This window comes from Phacochoerus africanus, chromosome 3, assembly GCF_016906955.1.
Source record: "Phacochoerus africanus isolate WHEZ1 chromosome 3, ROS_Pafr_v1, whole genome shotgun sequence".
In the NCBI taxonomy this organism is placed as follows: Eukaryota; Metazoa; Chordata; class Mammalia; order Artiodactyla; family Suidae; genus Phacochoerus; species Phacochoerus africanus.
Window position 1 is genome coordinate 165,538,135 of NC_062546.1, and position 14,143 is coordinate 165,552,277.

The 14,143-nt window shown below is 35.0% G+C and overlaps 1 protein-coding gene across 5 annotated transcripts in view; it reads right to left on the bottom strand.

Moving 5' to 3' along the window:
• Nucleotides 1–3,447: 3,447 nt before the first annotated feature.
• The window catches only part of STK17B (serine/threonine kinase 17b), a 36,649-nt gene continuing 25,953 nt past the window's right edge, over nt 3,448–14,143 (bottom strand). For 2 of the 5 annotated variants that reach the window (XM_047773111.1, XM_047773112.1), the window contains 5 exons: nt 13,237–13,381; nt 12,027–12,153; nt 10,262–10,310; nt 8,902–9,081; nt 3,448–6,891 (listed from right to left, as the gene is read on the bottom strand). In XM_047773111.1, the coding sequence (XP_047629067.1) occupies nt 6,609–6,891; nt 8,902–9,081; nt 10,262–10,310; nt 12,027–12,153; nt 13,237–13,381 (784 nt within the window). In that variant the 3' untranslated portion in view covers nt 3,448–6,608. Of the gene's footprint in view, nt 6,892–7,300; nt 7,366–8,901; nt 9,082–10,261; nt 10,311–12,026; nt 12,154–13,236; nt 13,382–14,143 lie in introns of those variants that run through there. The other 3 variants (XR_007134049.1, XM_047773113.1, XM_047773114.1) reach the window with 3 other exon arrangements.

The following is a 14,143-nucleotide window of genomic DNA, read 5'->3' on the forward strand; positions in this document are numbered from 1 at the left end:
ATTTCTGAATTGAAAACTCACAGGCAATATTTTTACATAGACATGCAAACTTCCATTTTATACACACACATGGTATAGTTGCAAAATTAAACTGATACTTAGATACAATATTGTGGGACTATTTGTGTGTGTTGTTTGCCACACAGGAGCAAAGCCAAAGTAATTAAATCTCTTACAAATTTAGTGATATAAATGGCCCGGCCATTGGCCATTATAATTATTCTACTTCTGGGTAGAAAGGAGACAGGTTTATTTGCAGTATCCCATGCTTAATCATTAGTATTAAATGAATTAGGACCAGAACTAATCAAAGAAGCAAACAGTTGATTACTACTGTTTTGTGAAAGAAAGTAATTGATGTTCACACAGGTTGAAATGGCCAAAAAGGCCTCTAAATAAATGGCCCAGCTCTTTTTCTCCTTTTATAACTTGTTTTCAATGGTCTTTAGTCTGTGATTACTTAAATATTCATTTATTTCAGAAGGCTTTTTGTTCAAATCCCAATTAAAAAACCAATCACGTTCTCAATAAATTGGGTTAACAACTTCTTTCAAAGGAAGAAACAAATTGCAATGTTTCATCTCTGAAACTTGATATCATATGAAAATATAGGCACTTAATTCAATTATAAGCAGGACAGTCTCATAAATTTATTTACGATGATTGATTTATAGGGGAAGATAGGTCTGTGATAGGCCTTCTATGACATAGAGAATATATTTTTTTTTGTTAAAAATATTGTCTTATAAATGTGCCCACATACATTTGTTTACTATTCAGTATAACTAGAGAGACTGTGAAACTTACAATTGTATCTGTAATTGACGACCCTTTTGATTTTACGATCTGGTTAGAAATATTGGCATAATAGGCACATATCTTTCTTTTGACCTTTCCAAAGGGGTATTACAATCACTAAATTTAAATTCCAGTGGTGAACCACAGAGGGCGGAATCCTTCCGACTAATTATAAAACAATCCCTTTTTTTGCTTATTCTGAAAGTTGACCATGGCATAGAGTTGGCATCGGATCTAAAACTGAGAGATTATTCATTTGATACTAGCCACATTTGCATCCACCGTTGCACATTAGAGAGATTCTTAAACAGATTTCTTAGTAATATATTTTAAAGGAAAGGACTTTATTTCAATAAGCTGAAAGACCCTCTTTGTTTTCTGTAAGTAAAACCTTAACTTTTCTGTCTAAGAAGATAGAAATGTGTGTGTGCGTGGTGAGGAAACTATATGGGAAAATGTTGGGACTTCTCTATTATAGGAAAGCTTTGATACATTAGGAAGAAATCAGAAAATATGGAAAGACCTATAATGGTTAATTTCATGTGTCCATTTGACAGAGCTAAGGTAAAACATTATTTCTGGGTGTGTCTGTGAGAGTGTTTCTGGAGGACATTAGCATTTGAATTGGTAGAGTGGGTAAAGATCATCCTTACCAACGTGGGTGGCATCATCCAGTCAGTTGAAGGCCTGAATAAAACAAAAAGGCAGCGGAAGGTAAAATTTGTTCTCTTTTTTTGAGCTGGAACATCCATCTCCTCCTGCTCTCAACATCGGCCCTCTTGGTGTTCTGGGCTTCAGCCTGGAATTACACCATTGAGTTTTCCTAGTTCTTCAGCTCATAGATACAGGTGGGGGTGGGGGGCTTAACAAGCAGCCAAAATCACACAAGCCATTTCCTATAATAAATCTTCTCTTCCATATATCTGTATATTCCATTGGTTCTGTTTCTGGGGAGATAGCTAGTATAAGACCTTTGTCTTTAGGTGTGGAATGTATTACAAATGAATTAAATTGATAGAGATGAAGGAGCAGTGAGAGGGCAGCTTGCTGGTTCTGGAAGCCAAACAAGGCATGGCCAAGCTTAGAATCCCCAGTATAAAGTGATACCAATGTCTTTTTATCAAGGAAACAACTTCAAGATGTTGCCAAAGCAAACCTGAGTCTGCTGGCCTGATGCACAGCAAAGCCAATCTACAGACACTGGGTTGTAGTGAAGGAAAGTACAGTGTTTATTGCAAGACACCGAGCAAGGAGCACAGGCAGCTAATACTCAGAAGACTCAAACTCCTGATGGCTTTGGGGGAAGAGTTTTTAAAGACAAAGTGAGGAAGAGGGTTATAGGGAACGTGGTCAGTTCTTGTACAATTTTCTGATTGGTGGGTGAGGAGGTAACCAGGTGAGGTCAAAGGGTTAACATTATCAACCTTCAGGCTCCAGCCAGTCAGGGGAGGCTATGTGCTTATCACCACTCTGTCTGGTTGGAGTATGGTTTCTGGCAGAAAAACAGAGGAATGTGCAGTAGACTTTATCTTTACCTTTGAGACAGAACTGGGAGTCTCTCAGGGTTGATTTATTGTTTAAATTATTCAGATCTGGACACCATTTCTCTCTTGTCACACTTCATACATCTTCCATGGTGATTTTAGCATGTGCACTTAACCCTCATTATTTGTGGATTCTGTATTTGTGAATTCATGTACTTGCTAAAATGTATTTATCACTCCCAAATCAACATGCCTGGTACGTTTACAGTCATTTGCAGACATGTTCACAGTGGTGAAAATTTTGAGTTGCCTAATACACATGTTCCTAGCTGAGGTTGTGCAAGATGAAGCTTCACCTTTTTATTTTAGATTTCATACTGATGTCCTTTCTGCGGTCTATTTAGCGTCATGCTTTCTGCATTTTTGTGTTTTTGTTGGTGATTTCACAGTTCAAAATGGCCCCAAAGCACAGTTCTGAAGTGCTGTGCAGCGTTTAAATAATGCGCAAGGCTGTAATGTGCTCATGGAGAAAATAGATAAGCTTCATTCAAGTGTAAATTATAGAACCGATGGTTGAGTTCAATGTTCATGAATTAACATATATATTAAATGTCTCTAAATAGAAACACATATAAAACAAAATTACGTATTGATCAGTTTACAAAAATGTTATGAACAGAAGCTTGCAGGAATGTAGGCTTGTATTTCCCCTAGGAGTAATGCTTCAGTATTCACTGTTTCTTTGTGCAAATGTATTAGAACGTAACTACAATAAATAATGGGAATTGATTACACCTTAATCCACAACCAGACTGTAAACCTCCTGAAGAAACTTATTCATCTTTTTTAAAAATGTAATGTCTTGAAACAAAAACAGTTCATCCATTTTGCGGTGAATAAGAATCCCTTATTCATCTTTATGCAACATACGGTGCACAGCTATGCACTGATATTTTTTAGAATTATCTATTTTTACTTACAAGAAGTGAATAGACCTTCTTGTTTCCAAATTTATGTCTTTTCCAACACACACGATCTAATAAACATACTTGTATTGGAAAGGGAGCCAAAAATGATCAAAGGGGGTCAAAGGCTAGAGCCTTCAGGCAAGGAAGTTTGCTTTTAACAATTTAGAGGAATACCTTTAAAGTAAAAGACAACCACAAATGTTAAAAAGTGCTTTTTAATTTTTATCCAAAAGGATCAATAACTTGATGTAAGAAGCTTTTTCAGTTGGTGTAGCCATAACAGTGTAGCTCAACACACCTCGAACAACATGATTCCTGAATTCATAGCTAAGATGGATGGCGGTTGTGACCTGTGTGACATTTATAAACAAATTTAAATTTCTTTAAACCTTATGAAATTATAAACAGATAATAATTCCCCAAATTAGAAGTCAGATAACTTAATTTTAATACAATTTGAAATTAAAGTACAATTGTTTGCACAACAATGAATAAGGACGAGTTTCCAAGTCAGATATCAAACAGAAAATTCAAAAAAAACCCAGAGGAAATGTAAACAGTTATAAAATATCAACAGTTAAAAATGTTGCTTAGAGCAAGGCTGTTCAAAATAGTCTATGAACAATTTGTGACTCATCCAAAATGAAAGAACTTGTGCCAGAATGAAAATCAATTATGTCGCTAACGGGCTGACATTTTTTTTTTATATATAACAAGACTTTCTTGATAAAGGAAGCAATGTATTGCTTTATATTCTACCACAGGTGCCTTATCTCATTACAGACTGGAGAACAGGTACTGCTTTCTTCTTTAAAATGCCATTACAATGTTATTGCTCAGAGTTAGGTTAACTTTATTTACTGCAGGGGAAAAAATTAAAATGACACATGTCATCTACACCTCATCTACTTTTAATCTCATCTATCCAGGCATCCTATCAAAAAAGCAAATTAAACTGTTTTAAAACCTATCACAATTTCACATTAATATTCAGATGTGTTACTGACATCTGTTCACCTTAGAGGGGGCTCTTTATATTCCCACTTTAATGACATATTTCATCTGCTTTTGATAGACATTTGTTTTCGATCTTGGGAGGAAAAAAAAATAAGAACTGAGTTATCTATTAGTAAGTTCTCTCCAAAAAAATTCGTTTATTTTCATATTTTAATCAGAGACAATATTCGAATTCACCTTTATGAAAAAGCTGAATTTTTATACTGTTTGTGCAATCACTAGTTGCTTTTTTACAATAAAAATTACAGGAAAAATGTATGGAAATTAACAACCCTGTGTATTCTATTAAGTAAGGGGAAGACAAACTATTTAAAATTCCTCAGAGTAAAAGAAAAACCGGTATTATTTTTTAAAAAAATAGTTTATAATTCAAAATTGAAACATCTCTTGCTTTTTTGTTTTTAGTATGAGAGAATTCCTCTAGAGATTAAAAATTATAGTATGGTTTTTTGGTAAAGGTTATAATTTCCTCTTTCTCCAATGACTGACTTACTAAACTTTACCTGGATTAGTTTAATACTGAAGGCAAATAAATGGACAATTAATAATTTAGGAAAAAACTCATCAGTTTTAGATATAGAAGAGCCCAATTTAGCTTCTGTAATGACTAGTTTATTGAACCAATAAACTACTTCTTAAAAAATTTAAATGTATATTTACATGTCTTAAGAAGAGAGCTCTTTTGGCACCTGAGTTGAGTACAATATACTACAGGGAAGAATAAGAGAAAGTGGTGTAAGGACCATATTTCATCTATCTATACATATATACATACACTTATATAAATACATATACACATATGCACACACATACAAGCAGAAAGAGCTTTTCCTTTAAGAAATGCTGAAGATGTAAAAGGAATTTACCATTTACCCAAATAAAGTGATCTGATGGCTATTAAAAACAGTTTTAAGTTATTTGGAGTCTTACCAAATTTCAAGAAGTTAAAGGTTTTACAGTAATTGAACTCAAAGGAGAAAAATTCAAGGATTTCTTTGACAAAACTTAATTTCTCTTGATATATTAACATGGTCATGCAGTTACAATGATCTTAACACGATAATAATGCAGTTTTTAAATGTCTCCAGTTGGAAAGTCCTCAAAGATTACCCAAAAAGGAGTCAATTCCCGCCCCCCCCCCCCCCATTAGGGCTGAACATAGTCACCAGCCACCAATCAAACATTCTGCTGTCCCTGGACTATTACTTGCTTTGGTTCCAGCAAAAGACCATTTAAGTTCACTCTGCAGATCTTCTGCTGAGCTTTGTCACTCACAAGGAACTTCACATAAGAACTTTGGAAAAGTTTGATGTCATCCTGTTTTATGATCACATCCACCTTGCTAATGCTGACTCTGGCCCTGTGTTAATAATCCTACCAGTGCTAGAACAATTTTTATGCATACTTTTAGAACTCTGAATAATTGGCTTGTATTCTAAGACTTAGAAGATACCTAAAGTTCTTTCAGTTGCATTAAGTCTGTCAACACTTTCTTCTACATTCAACCAATAAGTATGTTTGGTTGCCTGAAAATAGAGCACATTCAGTTTTACCTATATATTTCCTTCTCTAGAGATTGGGAAGGAAGAAAATTCTGTACACTGTATACCATCTATTCCCCGTCTTTTAGGCCTTGCTAAATCTGAACTAAGTTGAGAGTGGGCAAAAGACTTCTGAGTTAAAAATGATGCCATGCTACTCTTTTCTCTGCTTCAATTTCTGTAGGATATCCCTAATCCAGTTTCTAACCCCTTCTCTGCTCTGGTTAAAGGACCTGTTTCATATAGCAGACCATATGTCATGGAAATCTTATGCAATTTCAAAACATCTGTGATTGAAAAACATTTTCAAGTGTAAAATATGTCTTGAGTATCTATAAAATAGTAAATATTCTTAAACTTCACACTGTTATCCTAAACAAAATTTTGTCAATAGAGGCATGATGTAGGATTCTCCATCTATTAAATTCAAATGTCTTCATTTTGTTCAATTTACATCAACCATAATATAACCCAAATCACTTTTTTCCCCTGATATATAAAACATTTTTATAAATCCATCTGAACTTGAATTCTTCCATTAACATGTAAACTCACGTGTGGAATTTTATTTTTTGTCATATATTTAAATATTTAAATTCCTCTGAAGAGTTGATATCTCAGTATAGGAAATGAAATTATGCTGGTAACTAGCAGTTTAGCATGAGAATACTTCCTTAAATTCTTCTCTGCAAAAGTACATTTACAATATAAACATGCCATACATGAAGCTACAAACCACAATATCACGCTGGAGTGGATTTCAAATTCCAAATTCAGTCCAAATGAATCAGAGAAAAGTGCTAACAGAGCAAATCTGAAACAAGTTCATGGGGATTGGGCAATGAGTCATCAAAGCGAAATCTTTTGGACACCATGCTGCTATCCTCCGGGATGTTCTCTTTGTCTTCTCGGTCACTGCAGGTTCCATTACAGGAGGGTTTAGAAGTCTTGTCTTCAGAAGACCTTATTGTATGATCCTGACTTTGAAAGGAACTGGAAGTTTCTTCAGGGTGAAACAAGTTTCCAAAGTCCCACTGCTGTAGCCAAGAATGAGAAAGGCAGATTTCGGCTGTCGGTCTTTTCCTTTGAAAAAAAGCATCAAGGGAAAATTGAGAACTAAAAATCAGGTTGGAAATGTCCCCAGTTTGATATGTTAGAGCCTTATTTTTTATTATCATTAAAACAATGGGAGTTCCCGTTGTGGCTCAGTGGTTAACGAATCCAACTAGGAACCATGAGGTTGCAGGTTCGATCCCTGGACTTGCTCAGTGGGTTAAGGATCCAGCAATGCCGTGAGCTGTGGTTTAGGTCACAGACTCGGCTCAGATGCCACGTTGCTGTGGCTCTGGTGTAGGCTGGTGGCTACAGCTCCGATTAGACCCCTAGCCTGGGAACCTCCAAATGCCATGGGTGTGGCCATAGAAAAGGCAAAAAGACCAAAAAAAATGCATACTCATAATACAGAAAGGGAATAATAGGAAAAAGTGGAGTACCTAGTTTCTTTAATTTTGACGTGCAGAAAATTCAACTTATCACAGAGCTTACAGCTGAGACCATCTAGTCAAAAAGGTTGGGAACATAATGAGCCTCACAAATAAAAATTAGTAAAATTATAAAGACTCTTGAGTTTATAAATTCTTTGAAGGAAAATATATGTAAGTAATTTATAGTCTCTATTATTATTTTATGTTCTTAAAAAGCAATAACTGTTAAATATTGAAAACAAAGGCTACTCTTCAATGATATTTATCCAACATTTTGAGTTTTTAAATTTTACCTTTGCTTATAAAAGCAATATGGTCAAATATTACAATATTTCAAAAGGAAGGAAAATACCTATCTATACTCAGAACTCCAACCCTAACACAACCACCACTATTATTAGGATATGGGTTTCCTTACTCTTTGTTTTTACATTCATTTTTTTCTGATTATAAAAAAATTCAGGGGCTCATCATAGAAATTTTAGAAGCTAGGTAAAAGTATTTAACAAAACAAAAATTGTTTATAACCAGAAAGAAATAGTATAATTACTAATTTTATGAAATAACCATTCATGTTCAAAATAGAGCCGGTGAAAGTTTATTCAGACTTGCATTAAGCCAATAAAATTAATAAACCTGCAAGTTTTTTTCTTAAACAGATAAGGAAATTGAGTCCTCTGGGAGATTAAGTAACTGTCAGAGATAAAGGAGCTGTCAAATAACAAAACCAGGATCCTCTCCCAAGGCACTATATCACAGTTTCTGCATTATGTACAGTCAGGACATTTTAAAGTAAACAAGGCTGATTCAGGTAAAGAAAAAGGAGGTCAGCTTTTTCTTTTCCTGCTCTGAAGTTGCCAGTGAGTGAGACAAGAGTCCTGAGACATAGTTTCAAGTCCCTTCTTTAGTAGGCAGTCAAAGAGCATCTGAGCCTTAAAAATCTGACAATCAGTGATTTGGGCTTGTTATATAACTATAGTTATTTAACTACAGATCATTCACAACAAAGCCTTATCACAACCAGCCATGTGAATTGTGAACTTTCTATTTCCAATTATTAGGGAATTTCATGAATTAGTAGCAGGCTGAGAAATAATCCAAATTTTCTCTTTAAGATTTCCTGTTATATATTTTGTATTTTCTATGTTTGAAGTTATGGATTTGGGGTTTTTTTTTGTCTTTTGTTGTTGTTGTTGTTGTTGTTGTTGCTATTTCTTGGGCCGCTCCCGCAGCATATGGAGGTTCCCAGGCTAGGGGTCCAATCGGAGCTGCAGCCACCGGCCTACGCCAGAGCCACAGCAACGCGGAATCTGAGCCGCGTCTGCAACCTACACCACAGCTCACGGCAACGCCGGATCGTTAACCCACTGAGCAAGGGCAGGGACCGAACCCGCAACCTCATGGTTCCTAGTCGGATTCGTTAACCACTGCGCCACGACGGGAACTCCTGGATTTGTTATTTAATGAGCTCTCACACCACTTCTCTCCCCCATTTTACCTGAAACTTGAAAGCATACTTCAAATAATTTTATACTGTTTCAGGATCTTTCTGAATAGACATCTAATTTATTCTGTAATAGTATTTAAGCAAATTAATGTCATTACTTACTCTGGGTTTTTTACTAAAAGCCTCTGGATGAAGTCTGTGGCCAGCTGTGAAACTGATGAAAATGTTTCTTCTGAATAATCTACATTAACTTGAGAAATGTTGAGGTATGTTTCTTGATTATCTTCTCCCACAAATGGCGATGTATGAGTTAACAACATATATGCTATTACACCAACATTCCTGAAAAAACAAATGAGGGGACCTTAAAATGTGTGTTCATCTTAAAATATGTATATAAAATAAAACTGATTCTCAACATATTCCTGTCCTCAAAATTTGTAGTTTTAAATTGCTTTAAATTGTGGAACTATGTATTTAAATTGCTTTTCAAAGTTCCTAGAGTATACTACTAAAACTGAAATAATTATGTTATCTCAAAGTCTGACTCAGAAAAAGAATACAAGGGGAACCCACATGTGTTATATAATTATAATGTTTTAAATATATCATTATATCTACAGTCTGCCCTTCACACGGACACCTGTTATCAAGTACACAAAGCTGCTCTGAGCAGCATTTCCCAAATAGTGTTTCAACAATACAATAAAGATCTGTGAGACGAGTCAGGGTTCCATGCAAATAGTTTGCAGGTTTGGCCAAGCATAATGTCGGGCAGGCAGATTCTTTTTTTCTAATTGCAAAACTTTTAGAACTGTAAATATGTTGATGACAACTCCTGTGTTCAGAAACCAGAAAAAGACAATACACATAGCACCTATTTCACCCACTTATTTAGCCGCAGGACACTTTTTTCTTGGCAAACATGTTACAGTCCCACCCATGAAACACAGGGAATAATTCTAAACTCTTCCACTTGGCCTTATGGAATTGGTCCTCCACTGTGGTCCCAACTAAGATTCCAGAATCAATTCCAGTTCAACTCTATGATATGCTCTCAGTGTTAGCCACACAAACTCAAAATACCCTAGAAATATACTCTCATAAAACTAAACTTTTGCATGGATCTGACCTCATTTACCTGCCAAGCAAATACCTTCTTAATTCTTCCAGACCTGTTATCAGATGTCTCCCATCTGGTGCTTGTCTGCTGCCTCTTCCATGCTTACTGAGTAGCACTTTAGTATAGAACACATAGCACAGTGCTGCCACTATTTCGTAATTTTATTAGACTGAACCTTCCTCCAGGAAAGGGATTTTCCTATTTGTTCCTATACCTTTGGCTCAGAGCCAAAGTGTTACTTAAAAAGAATGAATAGGTAAGTGTTTTCCCATGGTATACTATTAATACTTGAATAGACTCTTTTAAAGAAAGCGTGATTCATATTTGGGACCAAAGAACCGTAGAATATATACTACGCAACTTTTAATAAAGGCATTCAATTATTCAATAAAATCTTACCACATATCTGTTGCTGTGGTAATAGGATCATAGTTCAGGATTTCAGGTGCTGAAAGAGAAAATTCAAATTCAATACTGACGAATTTAAAATTACTTTACCTTAAACTTGATTCAATTTTAAAGTACTACCAATATAATCAATAGAAATTAATTATTGCATATTATAATTATATATTATAGCATAGTATTAATTATCTTGTCATCTGACATATATGTTGAGAAAATTATATACCCAGATGGTTTGAAAGAACCAATTATATTCATTAAAATTAATCTCAATTATGAAGAAGTAAAATGTTAGAAGCAAGAATCTTTTTATAATTTTAGTTTTATTACTCTGTTAGGAATTAGTTTGAATTATTTTACTAGACTGCTTTAAATTTTTCTTCTCAGAGTGAATAGAATCACATGCATTTACAATGACATTATGAGCAAATTATGCTTCCTGAAGTGCTTTCGATTTTGAAGTAGATGAAACATCTCTCTTAAACTATTGAAAAACTAGTTTCCTAAGCAATTAATTTCCCACTGCTCCCTTCCTTGCCGAAACTTTTTTTAAAGGTGCAACATAAATTCTCTATATTTTCTAAACATTACCATAAATTTCAAATCAGTAAAGCCTCAACTAGAATCTATGCTTTAATAATGTTTTTGTTTTACCATACAGTTTCATAATTTCTCCAAAGAAAAACTGTTTCCTAAAGTGTAACAGTTTTTTTAAATAAAGACTTGAGTCAAATATACTGTCAGCCTCCATTTCACCACCTACCACCTTTTCACATACTTCTGTGACCTGTATTATCTATAATTACAATCACTATTCTAGGACACTATGGCCTCTGTTGGCACTCAAAAGTTAGCAATTGCCTTTTCATTTTGGGAAAGTCAGCTGCCTAGCTGAGTAGCACCTGTTCTGTTTCATCATATCTTTTCAGTGTCTGCATGGGGATACCAACATGAGCAACAATGAAAAAGTATAAAAATATCCTTACTATAAATTAAAACACCTTAAATTTATGTGCTGCTTCCTACAACTTAAAATCTTTAATATTCATGATCTAATGCGCTGATTTAGGACAATATTCCAAGATTATCTAGCTACAGGTTCTTCTGGCACCCTTCTTCAAGAATCCTCCTCTTATATCCCTGGGCAACACCTCATCAGGACAGAAGTAAAAGTGACCTCTATCAAACAAACAGGCTTCAAGCACAGTAACTTTTTGTTTGTTTTTCAGAGCCACACCTGTGGCACATGGAAGTTCCCAGGCTAGCGAATGAAGTGGAGCTGTAGCTGCCAGCCTACACCACAGACAGCCTTGTGAGATCTGAGCCATGTCTGTGACCTACACCACAGCTCACAGCACCACCAGATCCTTAACCCACTGAGTGAGGCCAGGGATCAAACCCGCAATCTCATGGATGCTAGTCAGGTTCATTTCTGCTTAGCCACAGAGGGAACTCCCAGCATAGTAAGATTTGATTCTGTTTTCCTCTTTTTCTGTTTTCTCCTGCTCCCTAATTTCCCTTTTACCTATTTGTTCTTTAAGTACAAGCTTTTATACATAAACATTAAACTTTTATGTCCAGTGTCCTGTAAATTGTTGTGAATATTCATTTAAATGTGTTATAACCAAATTTCAATGTACTAAAATACTTGACTCAAATATGTATCTGGAATTATATGCCCCCAAATACAGTTCTATATAGAGGTATCATTTAGTTAATAAATTTCAAAATGGTATAGAAAGTAAAAAGAAATCCTTACCCAAGTATTCTGGTGTTCCCATGATTTCCCGAAGTTCACATGCATTCCCTATTTTTCGAGACATTCCAAAATCTACAATTTTTATGTCCCCAAGAGGGTATATGCTGCTTAATAATATATTCTGTGGCTAATGAAACACAACAAAAAATGATAAGTAATAGATAATAAAAGAATACTAATCTCAGATCAGAGGTAAATTAAGCAGAACTTATTCTTTAGCTAGTATACATTATATTGAGTCATTCATCATTTACTGAACTGCTATTTAGAAGGAACTACATATTCAATGATAAATAAAGAAAAAAAAATACACCCCAAAAGGATTTTTGCTTTGAAGAAAAAAGATGAATACATAGATAGATTAACTGATCAAGTAAAGACTACTTAATTCTGCCCATTAGAAAGTCCAAGAAGGCTCTGCAGTAGAGATGATGCTTAAGTTGAATCTTAAAGGATAAACAGAAGCATGTCAGTTAGAAAAGTGCTCTGGGGAATACCATGAAAGAAGGCATGAAGGAATAAAAATGCATATATTTCCAGAAAAAGAAAATGGTTCAGTACAGGTGATGGTTCTGGTTCTCACAGTTCCCAAGTTTGTAGCTAAGACAGGAAGAGTCATGGTAAGATACATGAAAGGAAGCTTGTCCATGGAAGAATCCAATGTTCAAACAATAAGAGACAGTCTGATTCATATTTTAAGGTCCTTGTATGGCTGCAGAGGAAGGATAAGGAGAAAGGACAGTAACACGAGAGGCTGCAGTGGTATCTCAGGGCTTGCGAAAGAGCCTGAATGGTCTGTGGAATAGTCAGGTGTTGGCAGAGAGGCCTAAAGACTGAAAGCCTCAAGAGGAAGGTGAATGAAGACTAGTAGGTGATCTTCAAGATGGAGATCAGAATTAAGTATTTTGGAGATAGAAAGTTTCATAAGATAAGAAGGCCCAGGCTGTGGCAGTATGAGTGGGATAGAGTGACATGATGGTAGGATGAGAACAGCCAGTAAGGATGGTTTTTAAGAGCCCAGTGATTAATCTGAGCTGCTCATACAGGCAGTCTTCTGTCTGCCAATACAAAGTTAAGTCCATGTAGCACATATGAAGTCTAAATAAGCATGACCCAACTGTTGTTTCCTCTCAACAGCAGCTCGTAAATAATTGTGTAAATCAAGAGATGGAACAGAGATGCAGTGTTACTTAAAATCACATTACATTACCTTTAAATCAAGGTGTACAATGTTATTTTGATGTAGATAATAAACTCCTTCAAGTATTTGTTTAATGAGTCTGATAATGTCATTTTCAGAGACCATTTCAGCCAACTCAGGTAAACACAAGTTGAAGATTTCTCCACCTGCAGCACTGAAATAAAATTCAAATAACAGGAACTTGAAAAATCATTGACCTAAAAATAACAACTTTTAAATAGTGTATACCTTTAAGTAAAATACAGGGTCATCTAAACTTTATTCTCTATATATACTCACATTTAAGAAATTGAGTGGGTTGGGAGAGGGAGGTAGGAAGGATCTTTAAGGAGTAAAATAAATGACAATAATATTTCAAATTCTGGGTGCAAAGTACTTATGAGCTCAGCTCTGTTCCATTTTACTCATTTATTCATTATATATAGATATAGTTATCACTTATATACAGATACAGATATGTAACAATCATATGAGGTAGGTGGTTATCATTCCCATTTTACAGACAAGGAAACAAGTACAAAGAGGTTAACTTACTTATACAAAGTCACACAGTAAATGGGGGGGGGCGCAGAATCTGAATCTGTATAATATGGATGAAAATCCATATTCTTAACCAATATCCTGTATTGCAGCTTCACAAGGAATACTTGAGGCTAGAGCCCAAATCTTTTTTTCAGAACTGAAAATCTAAAGAATGTTGACAAAAGCATAATAAAAAATTTCTAGGTTTGGAATCAAATGATCAAAATTTATTTTTTTATTTTTTTTGTCTTTTTAGGGCTGCACCCAAGGCATACGGAGGTTTCCAGGCTAAGGGTCAAATCTGAGCTGTAGCTGCTGGCCTAAAAGCATAATAAAAAAATTCTAGGTTTGGAATAGAATGATCAAAATTTATTTTTTAATTAATTTATTTATT